Source organism: Phytophthora parasitica (assembly GCF_000247585.1).
Source record: "Phytophthora parasitica INRA-310 unplaced genomic scaffold supercont2.7, whole genome shotgun sequence".
Taxonomy (NCBI): Eukaryota; Oomycota; class Peronosporomycetes; order Peronosporales; family Peronosporaceae; genus Phytophthora; species Phytophthora nicotianae.
Window position 1 is genome coordinate 1,882,099 of NW_008648993.1, and position 19,175 is coordinate 1,901,273.

At 51.3% G+C, this 19,175-nt stretch overlaps 10 protein-coding genes across 14 annotated transcripts; 5 read left to right on the forward strand and 5 right to left on the reverse strand.

Annotated features, from left to right (window-relative positions):
• Nucleotides 1-169: 169 nt before the first annotated feature.
• PPTG_05611 (4-hydroxybenzoate polyprenyl transferase) lies at nucleotides 170-1,509 on the reverse strand. The gene has a single exon (XM_008899209.1). It carries the CDS (start codon nucleotides 1,471-1,473, stop codon nucleotides 298-300), a length of 1,176 nt encoding a protein of 391 aa, XP_008897457.1. The 5' UTR covers nucleotides 1,474-1,509; the 3' UTR covers nucleotides 170-297.
• A 641-nt stretch (nucleotides 1,510-2,150) lies between these two features.
• On the forward strand, nucleotides 2,151-3,647 carry PPTG_05612 (hypothetical protein; the record flags this gene model as incomplete). Its single annotated transcript, XM_008899210.1, has 2 exons — nucleotides 2,151-2,700; nucleotides 2,770-3,647. 2 exons carry the CDS (start codon nucleotides 2,151-2,153, stop codon nucleotides 3,645-3,647), a joined length of 1,428 nt encoding a protein of 475 aa, XP_008897458.1.
• A 170-nt stretch (nucleotides 3,648-3,817) lies between these two features.
• PPTG_05613 lies at nucleotides 3,818-5,230 on the forward strand. 2 transcript variants are annotated; one of them, XM_008899211.1, is made up of 6 exons: nucleotides 3,818-4,166; nucleotides 4,243-4,301; nucleotides 4,365-4,389; nucleotides 4,467-4,574; nucleotides 4,649-4,731; nucleotides 4,803-5,174. In XM_008899211.1, the coding sequence occupies exons 1-6, from the start codon at nucleotides 4,002-4,004 to the stop codon at nucleotides 4,906-4,908; spliced, it is 546 nt and encodes a 181-aa protein (XP_008897459.1). In that variant the 5' UTR covers nucleotides 3,818-4,001; the 3' UTR covers nucleotides 4,909-5,174. The 2 variants fall into 2 exon arrangements, with proteins under 2 accessions (XP_008897459.1, XP_008897460.1); XM_008899212.1 differs by having other exon boundaries at nucleotides 4,649-5,230.
• Nucleotides 5,231-5,726: 496 nt separating this feature from the next.
• PPTG_05614 (hypothetical protein) lies at nucleotides 5,727-7,927 on the forward strand (the record flags this gene model as incomplete). The annotated part of the gene is made up of 2 exons (XM_008899213.1): nucleotides 5,727-5,731; nucleotides 5,806-7,927. 2 exons carry the CDS (start codon nucleotides 5,727-5,729, stop codon nucleotides 7,925-7,927), a joined length of 2,127 nt encoding a protein of 708 aa, XP_008897461.1.
• A 192-nt stretch (nucleotides 7,928-8,119) lies between these two features.
• On the reverse strand, nucleotides 8,120-10,768 carry PPTG_05615 (hypothetical protein). The gene is made up of 3 exons (XM_008899214.1): nucleotides 10,550-10,768; nucleotides 10,325-10,477; nucleotides 8,120-10,254 (listed from the first exon to the last, which is right to left on the reverse strand). Exons 1-3 carry the CDS (start codon nucleotides 10,652-10,654, stop codon nucleotides 8,422-8,424), a joined length of 2,091 nt encoding a protein of 696 aa, XP_008897462.1. The 5' UTR covers nucleotides 10,655-10,768; the 3' UTR covers nucleotides 8,120-8,421.
• A 146-nt stretch (nucleotides 10,769-10,914) lies between these two features.
• Nucleotides 10,915-12,764, reverse strand: PPTG_05616. Of its 2 annotated transcripts, none has more exons than XM_008899216.1 (2): nucleotides 11,468-12,764; nucleotides 10,915-11,369 (listed from the first exon to the last, which is right to left on the reverse strand). In XM_008899216.1, exons 1-2 carry the CDS (start codon nucleotides 12,730-12,732, stop codon nucleotides 11,357-11,359), a joined length of 1,278 nt encoding a protein of 425 aa, XP_008897464.1. In that variant the 5' UTR covers nucleotides 12,733-12,764; the 3' UTR covers nucleotides 10,915-11,356. The 2 variants fall into 2 exon arrangements, with proteins under 2 accessions (XP_008897464.1, XP_008897463.1); XM_008899215.1 differs by having other exon boundaries at nucleotides 10,973-11,374; nucleotides 11,468-12,732.
• Nucleotides 12,765-12,842: 78 nt separating this feature from the next.
• PPTG_05617 (hypothetical protein) lies at nucleotides 12,843-15,653 on the forward strand. Of its 3 annotated transcripts, XM_008899217.1 has the most exons (5): nucleotides 12,843-12,955; nucleotides 13,021-13,054; nucleotides 13,129-13,181; nucleotides 13,245-13,349; nucleotides 13,429-15,653. In XM_008899217.1, the coding sequence occupies exons 1-5, from the start codon at nucleotides 12,866-12,868 to the stop codon at nucleotides 14,398-14,400; spliced, it is 1,254 nt and encodes a 417-aa protein (XP_008897465.1). In that variant the 5' UTR covers nucleotides 12,843-12,865; the 3' UTR covers nucleotides 14,401-15,653. The 3 variants fall into 3 exon arrangements, with proteins under 3 accessions (XP_008897465.1, XP_008897466.1, XP_008897467.1); XM_008899218.1 differs by having other exon boundaries at nucleotides 13,129-13,349; XM_008899219.1 differs by having other exon boundaries at nucleotides 13,129-15,653.
• On the reverse strand, nucleotides 15,206-16,428 carry PPTG_05618 (hypothetical protein; the record flags this gene model as incomplete). Its single annotated transcript, XM_008899220.1, has 5 exons — nucleotides 15,206-15,366; nucleotides 15,433-15,820; nucleotides 15,892-15,967; nucleotides 16,042-16,097; nucleotides 16,165-16,428. The coding sequence occupies 5 exons, from the start codon at nucleotides 16,426-16,428 to the stop codon at nucleotides 15,206-15,208; spliced, it is 945 nt and encodes a 314-aa protein (XP_008897468.1).
• A 68-nt stretch (nucleotides 16,429-16,496) lies between these two features.
• Nucleotides 16,497-17,951, forward strand: PPTG_05619 (aspartate-semialdehyde dehydrogenase). The gene has a single exon (XM_008899221.1). The coding sequence runs from the start codon at nucleotides 16,582-16,584 to the stop codon at nucleotides 17,770-17,772; it is 1,191 nt and encodes a 396-aa protein (XP_008897469.1). The 5' UTR covers nucleotides 16,497-16,581; the 3' UTR covers nucleotides 17,773-17,951.
• On the reverse strand, nucleotides 17,825-19,067 carry PPTG_05620 (hypothetical protein; the record flags this gene model as incomplete). The annotated part of the gene is made up of 3 exons (XM_008899222.1): nucleotides 17,825-18,153; nucleotides 18,215-18,452; nucleotides 18,534-19,067. The coding sequence occupies 3 exons, from the start codon at nucleotides 19,065-19,067 to the stop codon at nucleotides 17,825-17,827; spliced, it is 1,101 nt and encodes a 366-aa protein (XP_008897470.1).
• Nucleotides 19,068-19,175: the final 108 nt, after the last annotated feature.

A 19,175-nucleotide genomic window follows, 5' to 3' on the forward strand; every position in this document is an offset into this window, starting at 1 on the left:
ATTGCCCACGTTTACAATTATTGTTTCTTTGTGTGTATTTCTTATTCTATTTAAAAATTTCAAAAAATCTACGAGATACATATATTGTCAATTTTGACCAAATTTGCGGTGGCGGATACCCCACTCTAGCGAATTAAAATACTACCACCAGTTGCATACTCGACATTTTTTGCTAATTCAGTCTAGCTATATTCTAGTTTAGTTGTGCATATGTAAACAGTCCTCTCTACCCACAAAAGTTTAGCCCTCGACATATCGGACCGATCTAAGTTGTCGTGGAGTGCAGTCACTGACATCTCACACGACGTTACCCGCCACGACAGATGCAAACATGAGCGCTCCGAACCATTTGTTCGAACCAAACCGTGCCTGAAGGTTAATAGGGTCGTCGAGTTTGGCAGTATTCACCTGCCACGCCAAGTGCGCAGCTCCTCCACTAAGTCCCATGAAGAATGGCCAGTCCAGACCAGCCATGTACCCCGCAGTGCCAAAGCCCGCGATTGCAGCAGCCGAGAAGAAATTTAGCACCGGCTTCGTCTTGTCACCAAAAAGCAGAGCCGTCGAGCGAACACCGATCTTGACGTCGTCCTTCTTGTCCTGGTGGGCGTACAGTGTGTCATACACCAGCGTCCATGCCACACCGCCAGCGTACAGCGGCAGCACCACCGACCAGTCGCACGATCCGTGAACTGCGGCCCATCCCAGCAACGCCCCGTAGTTAAACGTCAGTCCCAAGACTGCTTGTGGCCAGTAGGTGAATCGCTTCATCGTCGGATATGTAGCAACAAGTGCGAGCGAGGACGCACCCATAGCGACACTATACCAGTTAAGCTGCATCAGCACCGCTAAACCAGCCGACAGTTGACCCGCAAGGAACCCCCACGCCTGGGGATACGTGAGTTTTCCAGCAGCTAACGGTCGCTTGTTGGTGCGCTCCACCTGCTTGTCAAAGTCCTTGTCCCACATGTCGTTGATGGTGCATCCGGCACTGCGCATAATGAAGGCCCCGGTGCCAAAAAGCGCCAAGAGCTTCAAGTCCGGCAACTGACCGGCGGGAGCGGCCATGGCAATGCTCCAATAGCAAGGCCACAGCAGCAAAAAGGTTGGTGCCGGGCGATTGATGCGGGCGACCTGAATGTACGGCAGCATCCACTCCGGCGCATGACGCTCAGCCCACGTGTCCTTCTCGATTTTGAACACGTCCTTTTTAGACTCTAAATCTCCCGATTTATCCTGTTCATGGTCCTGCTTGGTGTGGGGCAATGAGGGCGACGGGGAAGTACTAAACCATGTTTTTTGGATTCCAGCGGACGTGAATGACACACATCGCTTGGACGGATGCAGCGCAACGGAGGACGAAGTGGCTAAGCGTGCAATACCAGAGCGCGCTGCAGGTGAGTTAACGAGCTGAAGAGCTGTCTGGGTTGCACGGTGGTGCCCTGCAGCACGAGCGAGCAGGAATCGGGCAGCCATGAGCAACGATGCCACGCCGTCCGCACAAATTAAATTGTGAAGATAGATATCATGAAATTTGCAAAACGAATATGACAGTAGGGTACAAATCTTGAAAATGTTGATGTACAAATTTCAAAATGTTGAAAGTGTTGATGTACGGAATTGCTGGTACAGTATTGAGAACAACATGAAGAACCATTACACCACTAAGCGGCGATCCTATTTGTTTTGTGTCTGTCGACGTTGTAGATGTCTTCTTGCTGCATACAACCTGATCTTTGAGCAATAGGCGCTTCGTCTTTTTCAAAGAGCCAAATAATGTGCTGGCGTGATAATGTTTGTTGATCACTTCCATCTATGCTTATCCAGCAACTCACGTTATCCTTACTAAACGCACTCCAAAGAGCTCGAGACATTGTGGCATTGACGACGTCCGCCATGCTAATATTTTGCAGGATTTACGGCGATGTAGACAAACATTTTTTATTGGTTCGGGGGCGATGCAATGCATTCGACAATTTGTGGGACAGGTGTTTGACCGCCTTGAATTGAGAGCGATTTCACGACAAGTTTGAGCAGAGCGTTGGTCGCGGAATTCTCCACCCCCTTCCCGTTGGGGATCATTTTGAGGACCAAGTAAACGCGGGTTCTAGTTCCGTCACGTCAACTGAAATCTGGGAACAGTGCTGCTTGCGATGGAGTGGAATCACTCACGCTACCAACCCTCTAGAGGCCATTCAACGTTTCTGCATCAACCGCTTCGGCCACGATACTGGTACTACGACAATGAAGACGAAGAAACTCAACAAGCCTGGCAGCGTGATGCATCTCCGCAATCAAACCGGTACACAAATAACGAGTTAGCCTCACCTCCGCCGATTCCCTCGCTCAAAATTGAGACTTCTGATGCGAGTGGCGACAATGGGAATGGTGGCATGCTGCTTCAGTCGTTCAGCTCACTGGGTATGCCGCAGTTTGAAGACTCGACCGAGATCCAGTCATTCTTTTTGCCCCAGAATCCTGCGTTTACGGTCAATCAAGGTCTATCGCCAAGTTTGCCCCCACTGCCTTCCCAAATCCAGCAGTCGGACCAGCAATATGGTGCGCAACTCCCAGTTCAGCTCTCTTCGCAGTTTTCCGAGTTTACAGCAGAGCCGGGAAACTATTACCCGCCACCAATGCCGATTCCTCCATTACCAACGCCTCAGGTTGCTACCAGATCGTCCGTGGACTATTTTCCTGAAGGTAAGATCAGTATTGAAAGAATTACAGCGAAGTATATGGTTGACTTGGTGTATATTGTTGTGATTGCAGGTATTTCAATTCTACACAGCGTGCAAGATTCAGCGCCAACACTGACGCCGAGTTTCGGCTCATTGGAGCAAACGCAACAACAGCAACCGCAGGTCACAATGGAAGATCAGAGTGGGGATGACAATAGTGCCATTCATGATGCAAGTCATAGTATGTTTAATGCGCAACTACTAATGACCCCCACCGACAAAGACACCTCGCTGCAAACGTCGCTGTCGCTTCCGATGGTGAACTTCCCTGCTCGACCAAGCTCCAGCATCAGCGATGACACACCACCAGATTATTCCCCTGTGATTGCACCGATCGGTCGAGCCAAGCGAGGAAGTGGATTAAGCGAACCGTTTACCGAAATGGCTACAGCACAAGAGCCCAAATTCTCACCGGACAAACGCAAGTTATGCTGTGTGGAAGGGTGCAAAAGTCAAGCTCGAGCCTTTAACCGTTGCAAGCGCCACGGCGGATCGAAGCGCTGTTCAAGTCCAGGTTGTACCAAGAGTGTGCAGAGTCGCGGGCTTTGCATCCGCCATGGCGGTGGCTCTCGATGTCAGGAGCCTGGCTGCACTCGAGCGTCGCAGAGCCACGGACGCTGCAAAATGCACGGCGGTGGACGCCCATGCGTCGTGGCTGGCTGTGAGAAGAAGGCTCATTTGAAAAGACTGTGTCGTCGACACGGTGGCGGTGCCAAGTGCTGTGTGTCGGGGTGCGAGAAGTGGGCTCAGCGCCAGGGTATGTGCATGACGCACTCCAAGGTGGTGGCAACGCAGCCTGCCGCCGTTGGTATCGTTGGCGATGTGGTTATCTACAGGTCGCCGCCTCCTCCGTCCGCTGCAGACTCGTCTCCATCTCCGTCGCTGCAAACGTTCACTCACGAAGTGTAGGCCAAGCATGTATTTACGTTTTTGAAGTCGTTGATAAGTTTTTTTTAATAAGTTTTTGAAAAAAAACGCGGGTATCGTTCAAAACTTTCCCGCCAATCTACTTTACCTGTATAAACTATGGTAGGTTATTCCATGGAAGAGCTCTACAAAGCTAGGCAGGTCGATGGTCACGTTTCCCTCCCCAAATTCAAACTCGACAGGAAGGAGACCTTCAAGCACCAGTCTTCCAGCGACGGTGGGGTGTGACAGGCAGCGGCAATCGCGTCAAAAGGCTCTATAGGCGGATAGAACCCCTCCTCGCAGTCACAAGTAGCGAGTACAGCGGATTGCATCGTGTTGGTCAACCGAGAGAACATGCTCGATACCAACAATAGCGGATCACGAGCTCTCGGACACGATGCCGAGACGTTCCGAGTGGCAGAAGAGCTCATTATGCTGAGCAGTCGTGCGGCCCCGGCGTCTCCAATGGATGAGAAGCCAAACGATTCACCCTCCAACATTTCGGGCTTTTTTGAACATGTACGAGGGGATTTAGGACAGGTTAGAAAGACGAGTGATTTACAGGGAAATGCTTGCGTGTGTTTCTGCCATTTAGACTACAGAGGCTGAGAAGCAAGTAGCAAAAGCAAGAGTGAAAAGTGGACGGTCGCAGAGGTACGGAGAACTTGGGAGAAGGTTGAAATTGTGGAGGCTGAAAATGGTTTGTGTGTTTTGTAGAATTGACTATCCATCGCCTTTGCAAGTATGAAAATGATGCGGTCGCTAAAAATGTTTATTTTTGAATTGAATTGTGATAATGTTTTGTTGTTGGTATCGTAGACGAAGTCGAAGATAAAGGCGTGTTCGTTCCGTGGAGCTGCACATAAGAGCAGCGATCGAGACGATGTTAAGCAAGAGTTTGGACCGGTAGCATCTACGCAGTCAGCAGTACGTCATTGAAGCAATTGAATTTTGCTGCATTTAGTAATTTTAACGTTTGTATCCCTATTTTCTGTCAGCAGGACATTATTAATTCGCGGTGTGATCTCACCCACTCGGAACTTTTAAAGGAGCATCGGGTCCGCTTTCGTCGCGTTCGTCGGAGGTAATGCGTGCAGCAGAAGTGGTAATATCACGAGCACGATAACCTCATATCTGTATCTGCTGTGCCCGTAGGTGGAACATCGAGCAGCGAACCAAGAAGCAAGAGTACCTTGCCCGCTTTCACGTGCAGGGCATCCCTCTCGTGCAGCATCTCGAGGCACTCACACACTGGCGGTAGTCGAGCGGCTGCTGGGCAGGAGTTCCAAACTCAACTCCCAAGCGCTTCACGCCAAGGACTGTGGCGAATCATACTTCAATATGAGCTGGTCGCGGCGTGCGCAATCAAGTAATCTACAACAGCTAAACCATCGAATTGGCAAGTTTTGTTTTTGGTTTGACGCCCAATCTCCTCGCACGTTGTTTCTCTGCTTAGTGTCATGCCATTTTGGTGGGAAGGCAATAAAACTGTCCGTCATTCCTGTGTGCATCTCCTTGACAACGGCAATGCATATTCTAGTTTAGTACTTACTATAATTCTTGAGGTTGCACTAGGTGAAACCTAATTTCCGGTGGTAGAGCTGTGTTGAAGGGAAAAACTTCAAATCCAAGGAAATTCCAATTGTATCGACAATTTAGGTGGCCATTCCGACCTTGTGATGCTGTACAATCAGCAGTTCATTGCTCCTCGGAATTGAACATGTGCTCTAATGGTCATGTTTCTCAATTGTCCATTAGGCTCAGCCACGAGCCTCACGTAAGGATAGGCAAGGAAGCCGCCTTCTGAAGGTGGCGATGGTCTCAAATTGCACGCATCGAGAACGAGAAGGTCAAGTTTATTGATCGCGAACTCCGATGAAAGCCGTGATGGGTTGTCCGCAGTACCGTAGTCGGTAGCAAATTTTTCCACTTTCATATATTATACCCTGTTCATCATCGTATTCAAAGAATACAATTACCTAATGATTTTACACGATTAAAGTAAAGCCTCTATAAATTGTTCTTAAATACGAATCGTGATCTGACGCAAATGAAGTACTCGCGCGTGTCTATTGCCAGATGAGGTACGTACCGACTCTGACACCCATATAAAAGCGCCATCTTTTTCTCAATTTGTTCTTCCCCTTGTTTTGAAAAGAAACTCAGGAGTCCAAGCGGAGCTCTTTATCGACGAGCGAGACCTCCGCGGCAGCACGAGGCGCAGCGCGCACCGACAGCAGACGCAAGCGAAGGACAAAACGGCGCTGGAGATCGCGGCCAACGAAGCGCTCTTCGGTCACACCGGAGGCGCCGCCGACGAACCTTGGGCACTAGGACTGTCATCTACGAGCAGCAACAGCGGGGGCGGCAGTGGAAGCGGCGGCCCGTTGGGCTCAGCCGACGCCACTTGGTTCGGCACCAACCCTGCACAGGCAACAACCGCAACAGCAACAGAAAACATTTTCACTCGAAGTGGCAATTACAACCCCACCCGCAGTGGTAACAGTGTGCGTAAAACAAAAGGGGGCGGCGACTTGTTGCCGCTGCCAAGCGCGGACGCTCCTTCAATGGGCAACTACGACCGCGACGCGCAATTGCGCATGCCAATGCCGCATCGAATAACAGGCCAGCCACAGGTTCCACAGGCAACAGCAACAACTTCCCATCATTTGCCTCACAGGATGAAGAATGTCCCGTCCTCAAATACGAGCGGAAGCAGCAACAACTCGTCGAGTACAGTACCCTATTTCTACCACTTTCTGGACCGAAGCAACACCAACAGCTCCACGAACTCGTTGCTCTTCAACCAAACGAGCAGTTTTACCGACACTGGTACTGTGTCTACAGGGAAAAGACCACGTCCAAGTACCAGTAACAGCACAACTGGCAGCTTTTTAACACCTTTGGGGTTTCCGTCTCCACTTTTCGAGACAGAACACCCGCTACCAGATTTCAGCTCAAATTGGGGTTTTAGCAGTCGAAACGTGTCGAAATCTGGCACTTCGACGGCAAATGCTCCGATTTCCAGTAGTGCGACCATGACAACGACCAGCCACAGCAGCAGCAACGTTACTACCACGTCAAATTTATCAGGAATTGGGTCCGGTTTCTCGTCGCCGAATGGGACGTCGATGTTTGCAGGTGTGGACTCATTTTTGCCAGAGTATGATACGTCGTTGTATTCGCTCTGGAATGCACCTGGGGGAGGCAGCGTGATGGGTTACGAGACGGAGAATGACGCAGCACAGGGACAGCAGCAACAGGTTCAGCCGCCGCTATACATGACAGCAGATGACGAGTTGAAAATGGATTATCCGCAGCTTCCGGAGTTTAACCAGGACTTGGATTCGTATCTGAACGACGCCATGGAGTCCGGTGCATCACCCACGACACCACTTGGCACGTCGACTGCTAGTAATATGATGAAGATGGACCATCTAGTGACGACGGACAGGAGGACAGGTACCAATTTAACGACGCTGAGTATCAGGGAACCACAGTTGGAGAGGTTGCTCGCTCCGGCGGCTGCAACTGCTACAGCGGAGTTTCTAGTGAAACGAGATCGTGGTTTAACTGGGCTGGACACGTCTGCACGTACCTTAAAGAGACCTCGTGGAGCTTACGACGATGCATATGCAGCTGCACCGGTCAGTAGTGGCACAATAGCTGGATCTACTCCGAGTAGTAGTGCTACCTCGTTCCGGAGCTTGACAAAGAATCCAACTATTGAGCCAAAGCGGGCAGTGATGCCTTCGCTGGGATCGTATCACAGTGGACAGTCACTGGCAATGCTCACACCCACAAGCGTGGCCACAACTGGTTCCCAGACATCTACGACACCTACGAGTATAGTGACGTCGACGACAAAATCTGCAACTGCCAAGTCAGTGAAGCGTCCGCGCAGCCGGCAGTGCGAGTTTCCAGGCTGTCCCAACAGAGCTCGATCGCACCAAAAATGCAAGAAGCACGGTGGCGCGCACCAGTGTGTCTTTGAGGGATGCACGAAGAACAGTCAGAGCCGTGGACTGTGTATCGCTCATGGCGGTGGCTCTCGTTGCAAGAGGGAAGGCTGTGTGCGGGCAGCGCAGTCCAAAGGTCTGTGCAAATCTCATGGTGGCGGCGAGTACTGTGCCGTGGAAGGTTGCAACAAAAAGGCACATCTGAAACACTTGTGTCGTACACACGGTGGGGGCGTTCGCTGTAAGTTTGAAAAATGTTCCAAGTGGGCTCAACGCAAAGGATGGTGTATGGCTCACGCGAAGGAGTTTGCGGCAACGTGATGATGGAAAAGCTTATTTTGTCTGAAGGGGGTTGTCTTCAGCTTATTTTCTTATTGAGGGAGGACGGAGGATCTATTATGGCCAGGGTATTACAGAGGATAATATAGCGGGGTTTTTTGCATTGTTTTCGTGTTTTGGTTTGACCTGCAGAGTTTAATAAAAAAAAACGATACAAGTACAATACGCCACCAATTCGAAAATACCACCGATCTTTGTTGGTTATTGCTGCCTTATTCTTTTGAGTACACGCCTTGTGCATATTCCACATCACGTCACAACAGGCACAAAGCGCGCATACACTAAACAGCAACAGGAATACTTCGTGAAGTATACGTCAAAAATATGAGCGCGTCAGATACTGCAGATTTGCAATTGCCCTCTTGCACTTTTGCTTCTTCTCCCTGTCACCTTGGAGACTCCTTGTCTTCTTTCCTCGTGCTTTCACTTCCTCCCCAGGCAAAAAAAAAAAACTTGAGGGTATCTCCTGAACTAGGCTATAAGTAATTCAACACGGTCTGCTGTGTCAGCGCCACGGAAGGAGAAGTCATCCCCGAGCTGGCAACAGAAGGTCCCGGGCTGCTTCCAGGACTCGGCAGACTCTCCTCGTCGTGATCGGGGTCATCGTCAGTACTAGACGGCGATAGAGGCGTGGGGTCAAACAGATTGTACAGCTCGGACCACGGTAGCTCCTCCGTCGAAACTACTCGTCGAGCGGGCTGCTCTTCCTGGAACAACGAGTGACTCTGGAGTCCTCCGGGCGCTTGCAAGTGATTCACATGTAACTGTTGCTGCTGCTGGCGCTGCTGCTGCTGCTGCTGACTGATCATCATTTGCTCCGCAAGTCGCTGGATTAGTTGCTGTTGGTGCCGCAGTAATTCTTGCTGCTCGCGTTGGTGTCGCTGGAGCTGTTGATTCTGCTGGTCAATCAGCAGTTGCTGCTGTTGGTGGGTAAGTTGTTGTTGCGGCTGTTGTAGGCTTTGGTTCTGTAACATGCTACCACCACTCATCAAGTTGTCAAGGCCACGGTAGTCAAAGCCCGACGATGCGCTGTCCACAAGGACAGAAGACACTGGAGGACAAACGGCCATAGGCGAAGACACCGAGCCGAAAATATTCTCCATCTTGAACGGCGGTACATCTGTCATTGACGACGTGATGTCCACAAAACCCGTGGACGTCGGAGGTGCCGTCATGCGCATCCCGGATGACACGCGTCCATTCGTCATGTCTTCCTTGGAGGGGGAAAAGATCGGGGAATCAGTTGAGCAGCTTGAAACAACTGTCGATGCTGGGGATGCTGGGGGCTGGGACATCACTGCGTGTGCTGAAGGAGACGCCGCCTCAGTCCGGACCACGCGCTTCCGCTTGAGATTTCTGTCGTCTGCGGTCTCCTGGTTCTCGAACGCTTCGGTCTCAGGCTTGATAGCAGCGTGACTAGCTCTCCGACTGGAGTAGATAGAGAAGCCATCTGATCGTAGACGCTCCAAACAGTACATGTAAGATCCCATGGGTTTCATGAAGAGCACCTCCAATACGTGTTGCGCATCGCTACCAGAAAGTCCCTGACCACGAGGTGCAGTCCAGCCGTAATGCCAGGCCTTGCATTCGGCGTTAAACTCAAAAATTGCTGACTGGGACGAGGTCTCCATAGCAGCACCACGTAATATTCCAGGAAACAGCGGATTCATCGGATGCTGCTTGTCACGCACCCAAGCGAGCACATCCGTCTTCTCAATAGTCTGTCCAGGGAAGACCTCAGGTCCCGAAACTGTGTGATCAAAAGTGCCCTCGAGGTTCACGAACCGCGCGAAGGCCAACACAGCTGGACGCGTCGTCTGAATGGGGCAAATCTTGACTCCGCCTGACTCCGTCACGCGACTGACAGCCACGTGCACTCGGATCGAATCTCCACAGAATCCTGAGCTCACGTGGCGACCGTTACGACAGCATGGGAAGCAGCGCAAGTTCTTTTGTCCTCCTTTCTTGTTGTTGCGTTGGTAGCGTGGTCGAAAGAGCTGGAAATCCTTAGTAGGCGCCACGAATGACGCACGGACATTCAGTCCGTGTGGATTCTCACATGAATCATTGCAGCATGGACCAGGGACACTCTGGTACACGAGATTATCATCTTCTTCAGGGTCATCGCCTCTCATGGGTTTGGTATTGCCGTCCGACTCGATCCACGTGCCGAAACCTGCTTCAATCTGGTACGTAGGCGGCTCCAATAGCAGCGAATCACGTGCTGCTAATAGTTTGTAGAAGTCCACGCCGCTCTCGACTGTAGATGGATAGATCTGGCGCATTGCCTGCAATCCCGAGTACTTGACCTAAAATAATTTAGAAAACGTTAGTATAATACGAATAAATGAGGCTAAATTCCTCCAACAAGACACGTACGATCGATGTATAAGTGAATTCTCCCGGTGGCGGACGCACCACGCACGTGGACACGTGACCCACGGTATGTGTGGTCTTGAGAATCATACGTAGCAGGCGCTCGAACTCCTCCACGTGGCGTGGGTCCACACACATACGCGTGACCATTACGGCCTATGTTAGAGACATGCACACAGTTAGATGTCAATCTATCGGGCATATAACTAGAAAAGGATAGGCGCCCACCTCTTCATCGTCCTTAATGTTTGTGGATTGAAGCACCTCCTTGAGCATCCGAAAGGACAGGAAACTGCGCGTGAGCTCGGCACTCTTGGCCTCTTGGTCCCCCATCGCGGTGAGCTGGTTCTGAGTGCCTGGGCGGAAGATCACGGGCTCTCTTCTTGCCTTTGAGTCCTGCCTGTTGTCTGTGCGCGCTTCGTTCTTCGTGTGTGGTGTGAGGAGGGACCATCACTCTGGGTAGTCTCTACTTTGATATGCGATACATGAAATCACAGACCCCGATATACTTGATATTTTGGGCTTGAAGTCTTAAAAGGATTCGGAAGAATTAATCTTGAAGTTTCTAATTTGGAGAAGAACAATTGATTGGAGACTGTGATATCGAATAGTTTGCAGATTGTTCTGAAGGATGACGTCAATTTTTTGTAGCCGACACTGATTGGCCAATCACAGCACCGCATTAATTAAGCCTCCAAATTAATTACAACCGTGATCGCAGTGATTACGGAATCGTGATTGACGAGATCGAAGATACTTCAGCCTTTCACAGCAAGGCTCCCCTCATTCTGCTACTATGGGACACTAACGCCATTGTCGGGTCCGTTTAGCAGCGCCGCCGCCGTCATGAGAACCTCGGTTGAGCCAGGAGCCATCGAGTTGTCGCAAATGGCACCGCTGTCTGCCTGGCGCTCTTGGTGCTCCTGCAGGCCCTTGCGCATCGCAGCGCACAGCTCCAACGTCGGTAGTGGTGAGATGGTTGGCTTCTCTGATGTTGCAGCTTGGCTACAGTGGCTGGGGTCCGCGTTGCTCTCCCTATGTGAGGTCACTGATCTAGCAAAAAGGAAGCACAAGGCAAATCAGATTCAGTCGACCGCATTTTTGACCACCAAGTAAATGCAGCTCAACAGTGCATAAGGTGCTTACCTCGAAGTCTTCTTCGCGTTCGACTTCTTTCGCGAGTTGTTGGGCTTATTACGAGCCGGAGTCGAAGCTGTGCCGTCGTCGCGCACGGGTGATACCAGAAGAGTCTCCGGACAGTCACTGGGCGAAATCTTCCGGATTTCTAGTAGTTGGGCTATCGAGTACTCAAGCTTGTCAGGGATATTTTCTGCTGTATCTTCAGTTTCACTCAGAGCCGGTGCTTCTTCTACGCATGCTCCATCCTCATCCAATTCAGCTGGATTTGCTGTTCCATCGCTCTGATCCTTGGTGTTGGCAACAGGTTCCTCGCTAACCTCTTCTTGTCCACATCCATCTGTCGCTTTCGTCGAAAACACTCCTGCGTCTTTCGAACCACTGTTCCGTTGGGTCTCGAGCTGCTGCGGTTCATTCTCCAAGTGGAGCTTTCCTGCCAGGAAATCTGCTAGCGATCCCAGTTCCACACGCTCATATCGAACTCGATCTTGCGTCAACTTCTCAGCATTATTCCCCTCGATAACCCTTTGCGTTATTTCCTCGCTCGTCTCTTTAGCAACCTCATCTATCTGTTTATCCTTGCGAATTGGGGCAACTTCAATTGCTTCAACTTGTTCATCCGTAGGCATCGCATCATTGCCACTGTCTTGATAATCAAGCTGAGCTGCCCACTGAGTGTCGGTGGCTCTGTCATCTACATCCAGGCCACATGTATCAACCTTCTTCTCCTTGCCAATAGCCAAGTCTACTGGAGCCGAAACGTCGTCTTTAGCAGCATAGTACTCATCATAGCACCTCTTGCAGTAGTAACAACCATCATTCTCGTCCAGCACAATCTCCTCTCCCACCCCTCCACACGTCGTACATGGCAATACCTCCCTCTTCGCCTCAACCTCCTCCTCAACCACCTGCAGTTTGTTGATCAACTTCTGCGCTTTCACTTTCAACATCTCTGCGCGCCTCACACCCTGATACAGCACTCGATAACCACCAAGAACATCCCGGAGCGAACACTGCTCCACAATCTGCAGCGCGTAGTCCAGATTTTCCACGGCCTCGTGCAGCAGCTTCGAAGCTCTGGAGCTCTCCTTTGATTGCATTGCAATCCGCACACAGGCCTCGCCGATGTTCCCGGAAAGTACAAACATCCCTGCATAGTCTTGCAAAGCGTACGCACCGCTCAGCGCCGCCTTCCACGTCTCCATCGCGTGCTCATAGAGCCCTTCATCCGCCAAGACGCGCCCTTGGCGGATCGCATGACGGGTGTCTTCCATTGGTCAAAAGGTCAAGTGCTCTTGTAGAGAGATGAAATATCTGTTTGTTCGCAAACATTTCTAAAATTTTCAGCTGAATTTTTGTGATATTTTCTCCCACTTGAAGTTTAACTTTTGCCAATCACGCGGTACGATGGCGTGGAAGGACCCCGTCGAGAGGTTCCTAGATCTCCTGCGTCTGCGCACTGTCAGCGCGGAAGGACCAAGTGGCAGCTATAACGAGGTAAACGTGGTGTTGATTTGGCGCTATCGGTGTTGTTAGGAGCTAACTATTGTGCCAATTATCAGTGTGCGCAGTGGCTTCGTGAATACCTGGAGGAGCGTGCGTCAAACTGAACATTTACTTTAGAACCGGAGTGGCTGTTTTACTAATGTTTGCTGCTTTTATTTTGCCAGTTAACCTTCCAGTGCAGGTTTTCTCGCCCGTTGAGAACAAGCCGATCGTTCTCGTATGTGTGTCACCGTTCCAGAGGTCAGTGCTTTTTGTTTAACGATGTATTAAATTGATGTAGGCAACATGGGAAGGCGAAGATCCGACGCTTCCAGGGATCATTCTGAACTCTCATTATGACGTGGTGCCGGCGATGGCCGAGCACTGGCAGTACGACCCTTTCGATGTAAGTTTTTGACTTCCCAATGCTGTAAAGCTGACTAATTCGATGGTTTGTTTTACTTCGTTCACTTTTGCCTACATAGGCAAAAGTGTTGGCGGACGGGCGTATTTACGGGCGAGGAGCTCAGGATATGAAGTGTGTGTGTATTCAGTACGTGGAAGCAGTGCACACTCTCATGTCCTCGGGATTTAAGCCCAAGCGCAACATTTACCTGCTATTTGTCCCGGACGAAGAAATTGGAGGTGCCGAGGGAATGGCTAATTTTCTAGAAACCGAGCAGTTCAAGACCATCATGCCCGTTGCTTTCGCATTTGACGAGGGACTGGCTAACCCGGGCGATGCGTTCACCGTCTTCTACGGCGAACGATCTCCGTGGTGGGTGTACGTTAAGGCCGAGGGGCCGACCGGTCACGGCAGTCGATTTATCAAGGACACAGCGACTATGAAGATCATAGGCATTTGCAACAAGGCACTGACATTCCGTGACGAACAGGAGAAGGCACTTGGGGCGGATAGCGGATGTAAACACGGCGATATGAAGAAGAAAAAGCTTGGAGACGTCACGACGATCAACATTACTGCGCTGCAGAGTGGAGTTTCCCAGGATGGTGGTAAAACGCACGCTCTCAATGTGATCCCGACAGAAGCGATCACTGGTTTTGACATTCGCGTGTCGCCCGGGATGGATATGGAGGCTATGAAGGCGAAACTGGACGAATGGTGTGCTGCCGAGGGGGTTTCCTGGGAGTTTGCCCCGTGGACGGATCCGCTGCACGACCACTACGTCACTTCACTTGATGCTGACAACGTCTGGTGGCAGCTTTTTCAAAAGGCTTGTGCTCAGATTGGTGAAACGTTGGAGACGGAGATTTTCCCAGCAGCAACTGACAGTCGCTTTCTGCGCAAGGTGGGTGTTCCAGCTATCGGCTTCTCGCCTATGAAGCGAACCGAGATTCTGCTACACGAACACAATGAGTGCCTCTCCAAGGATACGTTCCTGCATGGTATTAGCGTTTACGTCAGTGTGTTCCAAGAAATGTTTGCCTACAAGTAATGCGATGTGCCTGAAAGACGACTGCCATATTGAGCATCGTATTTGGAAGCTGCCTAGATTCAATTCGAAAATTCTTGTACTTCAGACAAAGTGAAATTTACTCGATTCCATCGAGGATGTAATTTCCGAGACGATAAAGCGTTCATTCTCACTATTCTTCGAATCCGATAGCATCGTGCAAAGCCACCACTTAGTATGGGCGAGGGGGTTGCTGTAAACACCTTTACCGCTGCATTGGTGCAAACTGGAACGTCTTTGACTCCGAAGGATCTGTTAGAGCGGTATCCTTTCACTCCGTCGTCGACGAGTAGTACGCTGATAGCTAGAAATCTTCAACAATTTTGCGAAGAGAAAGCTGATGGGCAGTTCACATGATGACATGTAAGTTCTGCTCGCTGAAGCAGAATCGGTTGTACGACTTTCGACTTGAATCTGAAGAGGAGGCTGAGCTGGCAGCAAACGGTGAAAGTTGCACCACGTTTTTCGAGCTTCGGAAGCGTGTTTGTGACGTCGTTTGCACGCATGGCATCGCGCTTTGAGTCACTTCAAGAAACCTTCTTGTAGAATTGGACGATAGCTATCTGATTCCTGTACTACGCTCGATATTGGAGGGATGTCTTACCAAATGTGTTGACATTTCAGCGTATGCATAAGAAGCCAAGATGAGGTTATCAAATCTGTAAAAGATGTGGGAGACGGAGGAATTGAAGGTAGAGTGGCACGTCTGAACAGCAAAGCAGAGAACAAGGTTTTGTTTTGTTTTGAAGATAAGCTCGATCTTTACATGTTCACATGCTGGAGCATTCTACTTCTTCTTAAGAGAAGCGAGATACATTCCCAATGACTTCTGCACCTTGTCGGTCTGTGCAAAGTCAGTAAAAGCTTCCAGATCCTTCTCACGGATGGCAATCAGTCGGTCCGCAGTCTCCTGACGCATCAGTTGCTTGGTCTTCACGCGCGCCATATCTAAAGTGTCATACGGCATTAGCATGCATATCTTTCTGAACTAGCCTTAAAGTCAGTGTAACATACCCGGAATGGCGAGCCACTTGCCCATCGCAGTCTCAGCACGCGGGAAAACCTCCTCCAGCGCCACAGCCTCGTCCACCAAGCCGATTGACTTCGCCTTGGTTGCATCCACCTGCAGTCCGAGTCCCAGCATCTTCTCGGCCTCACGGTGGCCAATAGTATTGACAAACGTGTCACGGAACCACGTGGGGGCCACAATACCCAACTGCGTTTCGTTGAGACCGATCATGGGCTTGCCGCTAGTCATGATGCGATAGTCGCAGCACATGGCCAGCAGGCAACCTCCCGCGGGACTATGGCCCTCAATGGCAGCGACTGCAGCAAGACGCGTCGTGTATAAACGCAAGTACAAATCCTGAAGCGACGTCCAGAATTTAGTGATCTTCGCTGGCTGTGGAATGATATTGTTGCGGTTAGATTACGACTACAGGCATTTCGGTATTAGTTCACTGTAGTTTCTACCTGTGGCTGATACATCTCCATGATGTCCAAGCCGGCGGAGAAGACCTTCTGGTTAGAAGACGCCAGGATGAAGCCGCTGCAAAAACAAACATACAGATAGATTCGTTAAACACTATATCATCGCACAAAAATATACTTCTGGTATCATACCGCACGCTCTTGTCGTCTTCGAGCTTCTTGATGGTCGCATCCAGCTCTTTGATTAACTATGAAATACACCGTGTACACAATCAGCTACGATACATTCCAATACGTCCCTACAGCTGGACGCACCGCCGTGTTGAGCGAGTTGACGGGAGGCCGGTTCATGCGCACGACCGCGTACTTGTCTTTCTTCTCCACCAGCACCAACGGCTCGCTCGACGACGAGAAGGCGCGCGTCGCTAGTGCGCCTAGACGCGACGTACGCAGCAGCGCAGACTTCATGGCAGTCGGTAGCATCGTCAGCGTCTCGGGGTCTTCGGGAATGCACTGCTTGGAGCGAGGTGGATCTTGGGGATTCCGACGTGAGACGTGTGTCAACTTCAATTCTGTCATAAAGCATTTGATATGACATATAGCAGACTTTTCATATGGCTACAATTTTCAGGTGCGTCACACCACAAGATTATTTGAGCGACGTCCATCGATCCGTACGCGCCCATCATAATCCAATTCCTGCGCCAAGGGCACGCAGCGCTTTACTTGACCATGACGACGCCCAATGGAAAGACGGTCGGTATCTGCGGCGCCACAGGTGCTGTAGGTATCGAGATCATCTCGGTGCTGGCCGCACACAAGTTCCCGGTCAAGCAGCTGGTGCTGTTCGCGTCCTCCCGTTCGGCCGGTAAGAAGGTGGACACGCCATTCGGAGAGGTGACCATCTCGCTCTTCTCCATTGAGAAGGCGGCCAAACTGGACTACGTCTTCCTGGCCGTGTCGGGTGACTTCTCGCTGCAATACGCCAAGGAACTGGCCGCCGTTCCGAATGGACCCGTGGTTATTGACAACTCGTCGGCCTTCCGTCGCGACCCGGAGACCCCGCTCGTGATCCCGGAGATCAACGGCCATGTTCTCCTCCAGAAGGACGGCGGAAAGCCGCAGCCTAAGCTCATTGCCAACCCCAACTGCACCACGGCCATCGCTGCCATGGCGCTGTGGCCGCTGCACTGCGAATTTGGCATCAAGAAGCTCATCGTGTCCACATACCAGGCGGCCAGCGGAGCCGGAGCCGCCGGTATGGAGGAACTGGCTGACGGTGCTAAGGCCTTCTTAGCCGATGAGCCCGTGACCTACAAGGTCTTCTCGTACCCGCTTCCGTTCAACCTCATCCCGCACATTGACAAGTTCCAGGAGAATGGCTACACTAAGGAGGAGATGAAGGTGACGTGGGAGACGCGCAAGATCTTTGGCGAGCCCAACCTCGCTGTGAGCTGCACGGCTGCCCGTATCCCCATCATGCGCGCGCACTCGGAGGCGCTCTCTATCGAGACTGTTAAGCCTGTGAACATCGCCCGCGCCCGCGAGATCCTGGCCAAGGCGGACGGTGTGGACCTCGTCGACGAGCCGGAGAAGCTGCTGTACCCCATGCCCAAGAACGCCACCAAGAAGTTCAACATCGAAGCCGGCCGACTGCGCAAGAGCCTGGTCTTCGGCGACCACGGCCTGGAGCTGTTCGTGTCTGGTGACCAGCTCCTACGCGGTGCGGCGCTGAACGCCGTGCTGATCGCCGAGTTCCTCGAGAACCCGCGCTCGACCCCGCAGTTCACCAAGAAGCCTACCACGTGCACGCTGTCGAAGGACCAGCAGCAGCTTGTGCTGGGCCTCGCGGCGGGCGTCGCGGTGGGCGTCGCGGTGGGCGTGGCGTCTGTGCTGGCATTCGGTCTAGTCAAGAAGAACTAAATTGACTAAAGACACACAAATTTGTGATTGCCTCTCATCTTTAACGAATGCTTTAGTGGTACTTGTTGTTGGAGGATCTCAGTAAAGCAGTGCTGTTAGGATTGCACGACGAACCTGCAATCCCCAGACCATCGCTGTCACTTTGGAGCTTCGAGTGCGTCGACGTGAACTGCATGCTACGCAGCTGGTGGACGGTCGCACCATGTTTCAATGGTCTGGTCGATTCGCTTGGCCCGCTGCTCAGATCGCTTCGTTTTCTTTCGCTTGACGACGGACTTTGACGACGTGAACTTGGGCCAAGACGCTTCCTGTACTTGTGTGCAAGGTGAGACTGCATCATCCGTCGCTGATTTGGGTCGATGTCCTTCTTATCCAGTAACGCTGCGGGACAAGGCAACACGTGAGTTGAATCCTCATGAATCTATCCGCAGAGGATACGTACCTAAACGTGCGGAGGAGAAGGTGATGGTTTTCTCACGATACTTTGGGGCTGCAGTGACTTCATTCCCTCGCAGATCTAGCTCAACTAGCGAAGTGACCCCACCAACCAGCGCAAAAATCTCTTCCAAGTCACTGATGAGGTTCTTGGAGAGATCAAGTTGCTCCAAACAGCGAAGTAACGTGAGCGGTTTAGTGGAGGCCACGCGACAACTGGATAAGTCCAATATTCGCAAAGAACACTGCATGGACACAGTAAACAACACGCAAGAGGTCAACAAAGGTACAGGTAGCTAACCATCGATTGGCAGCACTGAATGTACCGCCAAATTTCGCATCGTGTCCTCTTCGAACGAGAAATGTGTATCAATTGGTACGTTTTGGTTCGCCAAGTACAGTTCTTGCAGCCGAGAGCAGCCCGTCAACCTTTCGAGCCGTACGATGCTGTTTTTCTCAAGATATAACTTCTCCAATAGCCTCAAAGACTCCAGATTCTCGATTCTTCGCAGACAGTTGCCTTGAAGATGCAGGTGGGCGAGATGTGGAACAACGTCGAGGTTCTCGATGGTCTCTATCTCGTTGTCGTAGAGGTAAAGCACCTTCAGGTTGGGGCAGTGGTGCAGATTCTGGATCTTATGAATGGCATGAGGGTCGCTGCCGCCTTTCATCAAGGCTTTGCTGGCGTCTCCATTCAACGCCAGATGCGTGATCCGCTTGAGGTAGTGGGAGAGATGCTCCTTCTTGCCCACACTGAGCTTGGTGGCGTGCAGCAGCACCTCGATCGTGATCTCCCGGCCACCACCAGTGCAATGCGTCTCGGCGTCGTGCTGGTTGCTGTCAGCGTCCAGGCTCTGCATGCTTCACTTCAACTCGCGAGCTTTGGAATGGACCAACGGAAACACTTCATCTTGCCAATGGTAACCCCCGGCAGAGCTGCCTATTGATAGGCATGCCAGGTGGTTGGT

Coding starts and splice junctions, on each gene's coding strand:
- PPTG_05611 (XM_008899209.1), bottom strand. CDS start 1,473: ATGGCTGCCCGATTCCTGCTCGCTCGTGCTGCAGGGCACCACCGTGCA.
- PPTG_05613 (XM_008899211.1), top strand. CDS start 4,002: ATGCTCGATACCAACAATAGCGGATCACGAGCTCTCGGACACGATGCC. Junction 4,167..4,242: donor TTTCGGGCTTTTTTGAACAT/GTACGAGGGGAT, acceptor TCTGCCATTTAG/ACTACAGAGGCTGAGAAGCA. Junction 4,390..4,466: donor ACTATCCATCGCCTTTGCAA/GTATGAAAATGA, acceptor TTGGTATCGTAG/ACGAAGTCGAAGATAAAGGC.
- PPTG_05615 (XM_008899214.1), bottom strand. CDS start 10,654: ATGGGGGACCAAGAGGCCAAGAGTGCCGAGCTCACGCGCAGTTTCCTG. Junction 10,478..10,549: donor ACATTAAGGACGATGAAGAG/GTGGGCGCCTAT, acceptor TCTCTAACATAG/GCCGTAATGGTCACGCGTAT. Junction 10,255..10,324: donor AATTCACTTATACATCGATC/GTACGTGTCTTG, acceptor AAATTATTTTAG/GTCAAGTACTCGGGATTGCA.
- PPTG_05616 (XM_008899215.1), bottom strand. CDS start 12,732: ATGGAAGACACCCGTCATGCGATCCGCCAAGGGCGCGTCTTGGCGGAT. Junction 11,375..11,467: donor AACGCGAAGAAGACTTCGAG/GTAAGCACCTTA, acceptor CCTTTTTGCTAG/ATCAGTGACCTCACATAGGG.
- PPTG_05617 (XM_008899217.1), top strand. CDS start 12,866: ATGGCGTGGAAGGACCCCGTCGAGAGGTTCCTAGATCTCCTGCGTCTG. Junction 13,055..13,128: donor TCGTGAATACCTGGAGGAGC/GTGCGTCAAACT, acceptor TTATTTTGCCAG/TTAACCTTCCAGTGCAGGTT. Junction 13,350..13,428: donor GGCAGTACGACCCTTTCGAT/GTAAGTTTTTGA, acceptor TTGCCTACATAG/GCAAAAGTGTTGGCGGACGG.
- PPTG_05619 (XM_008899221.1), top strand. CDS start 16,582: ATGACGACGCCCAATGGAAAGACGGTCGGTATCTGCGGCGCCACAGGT.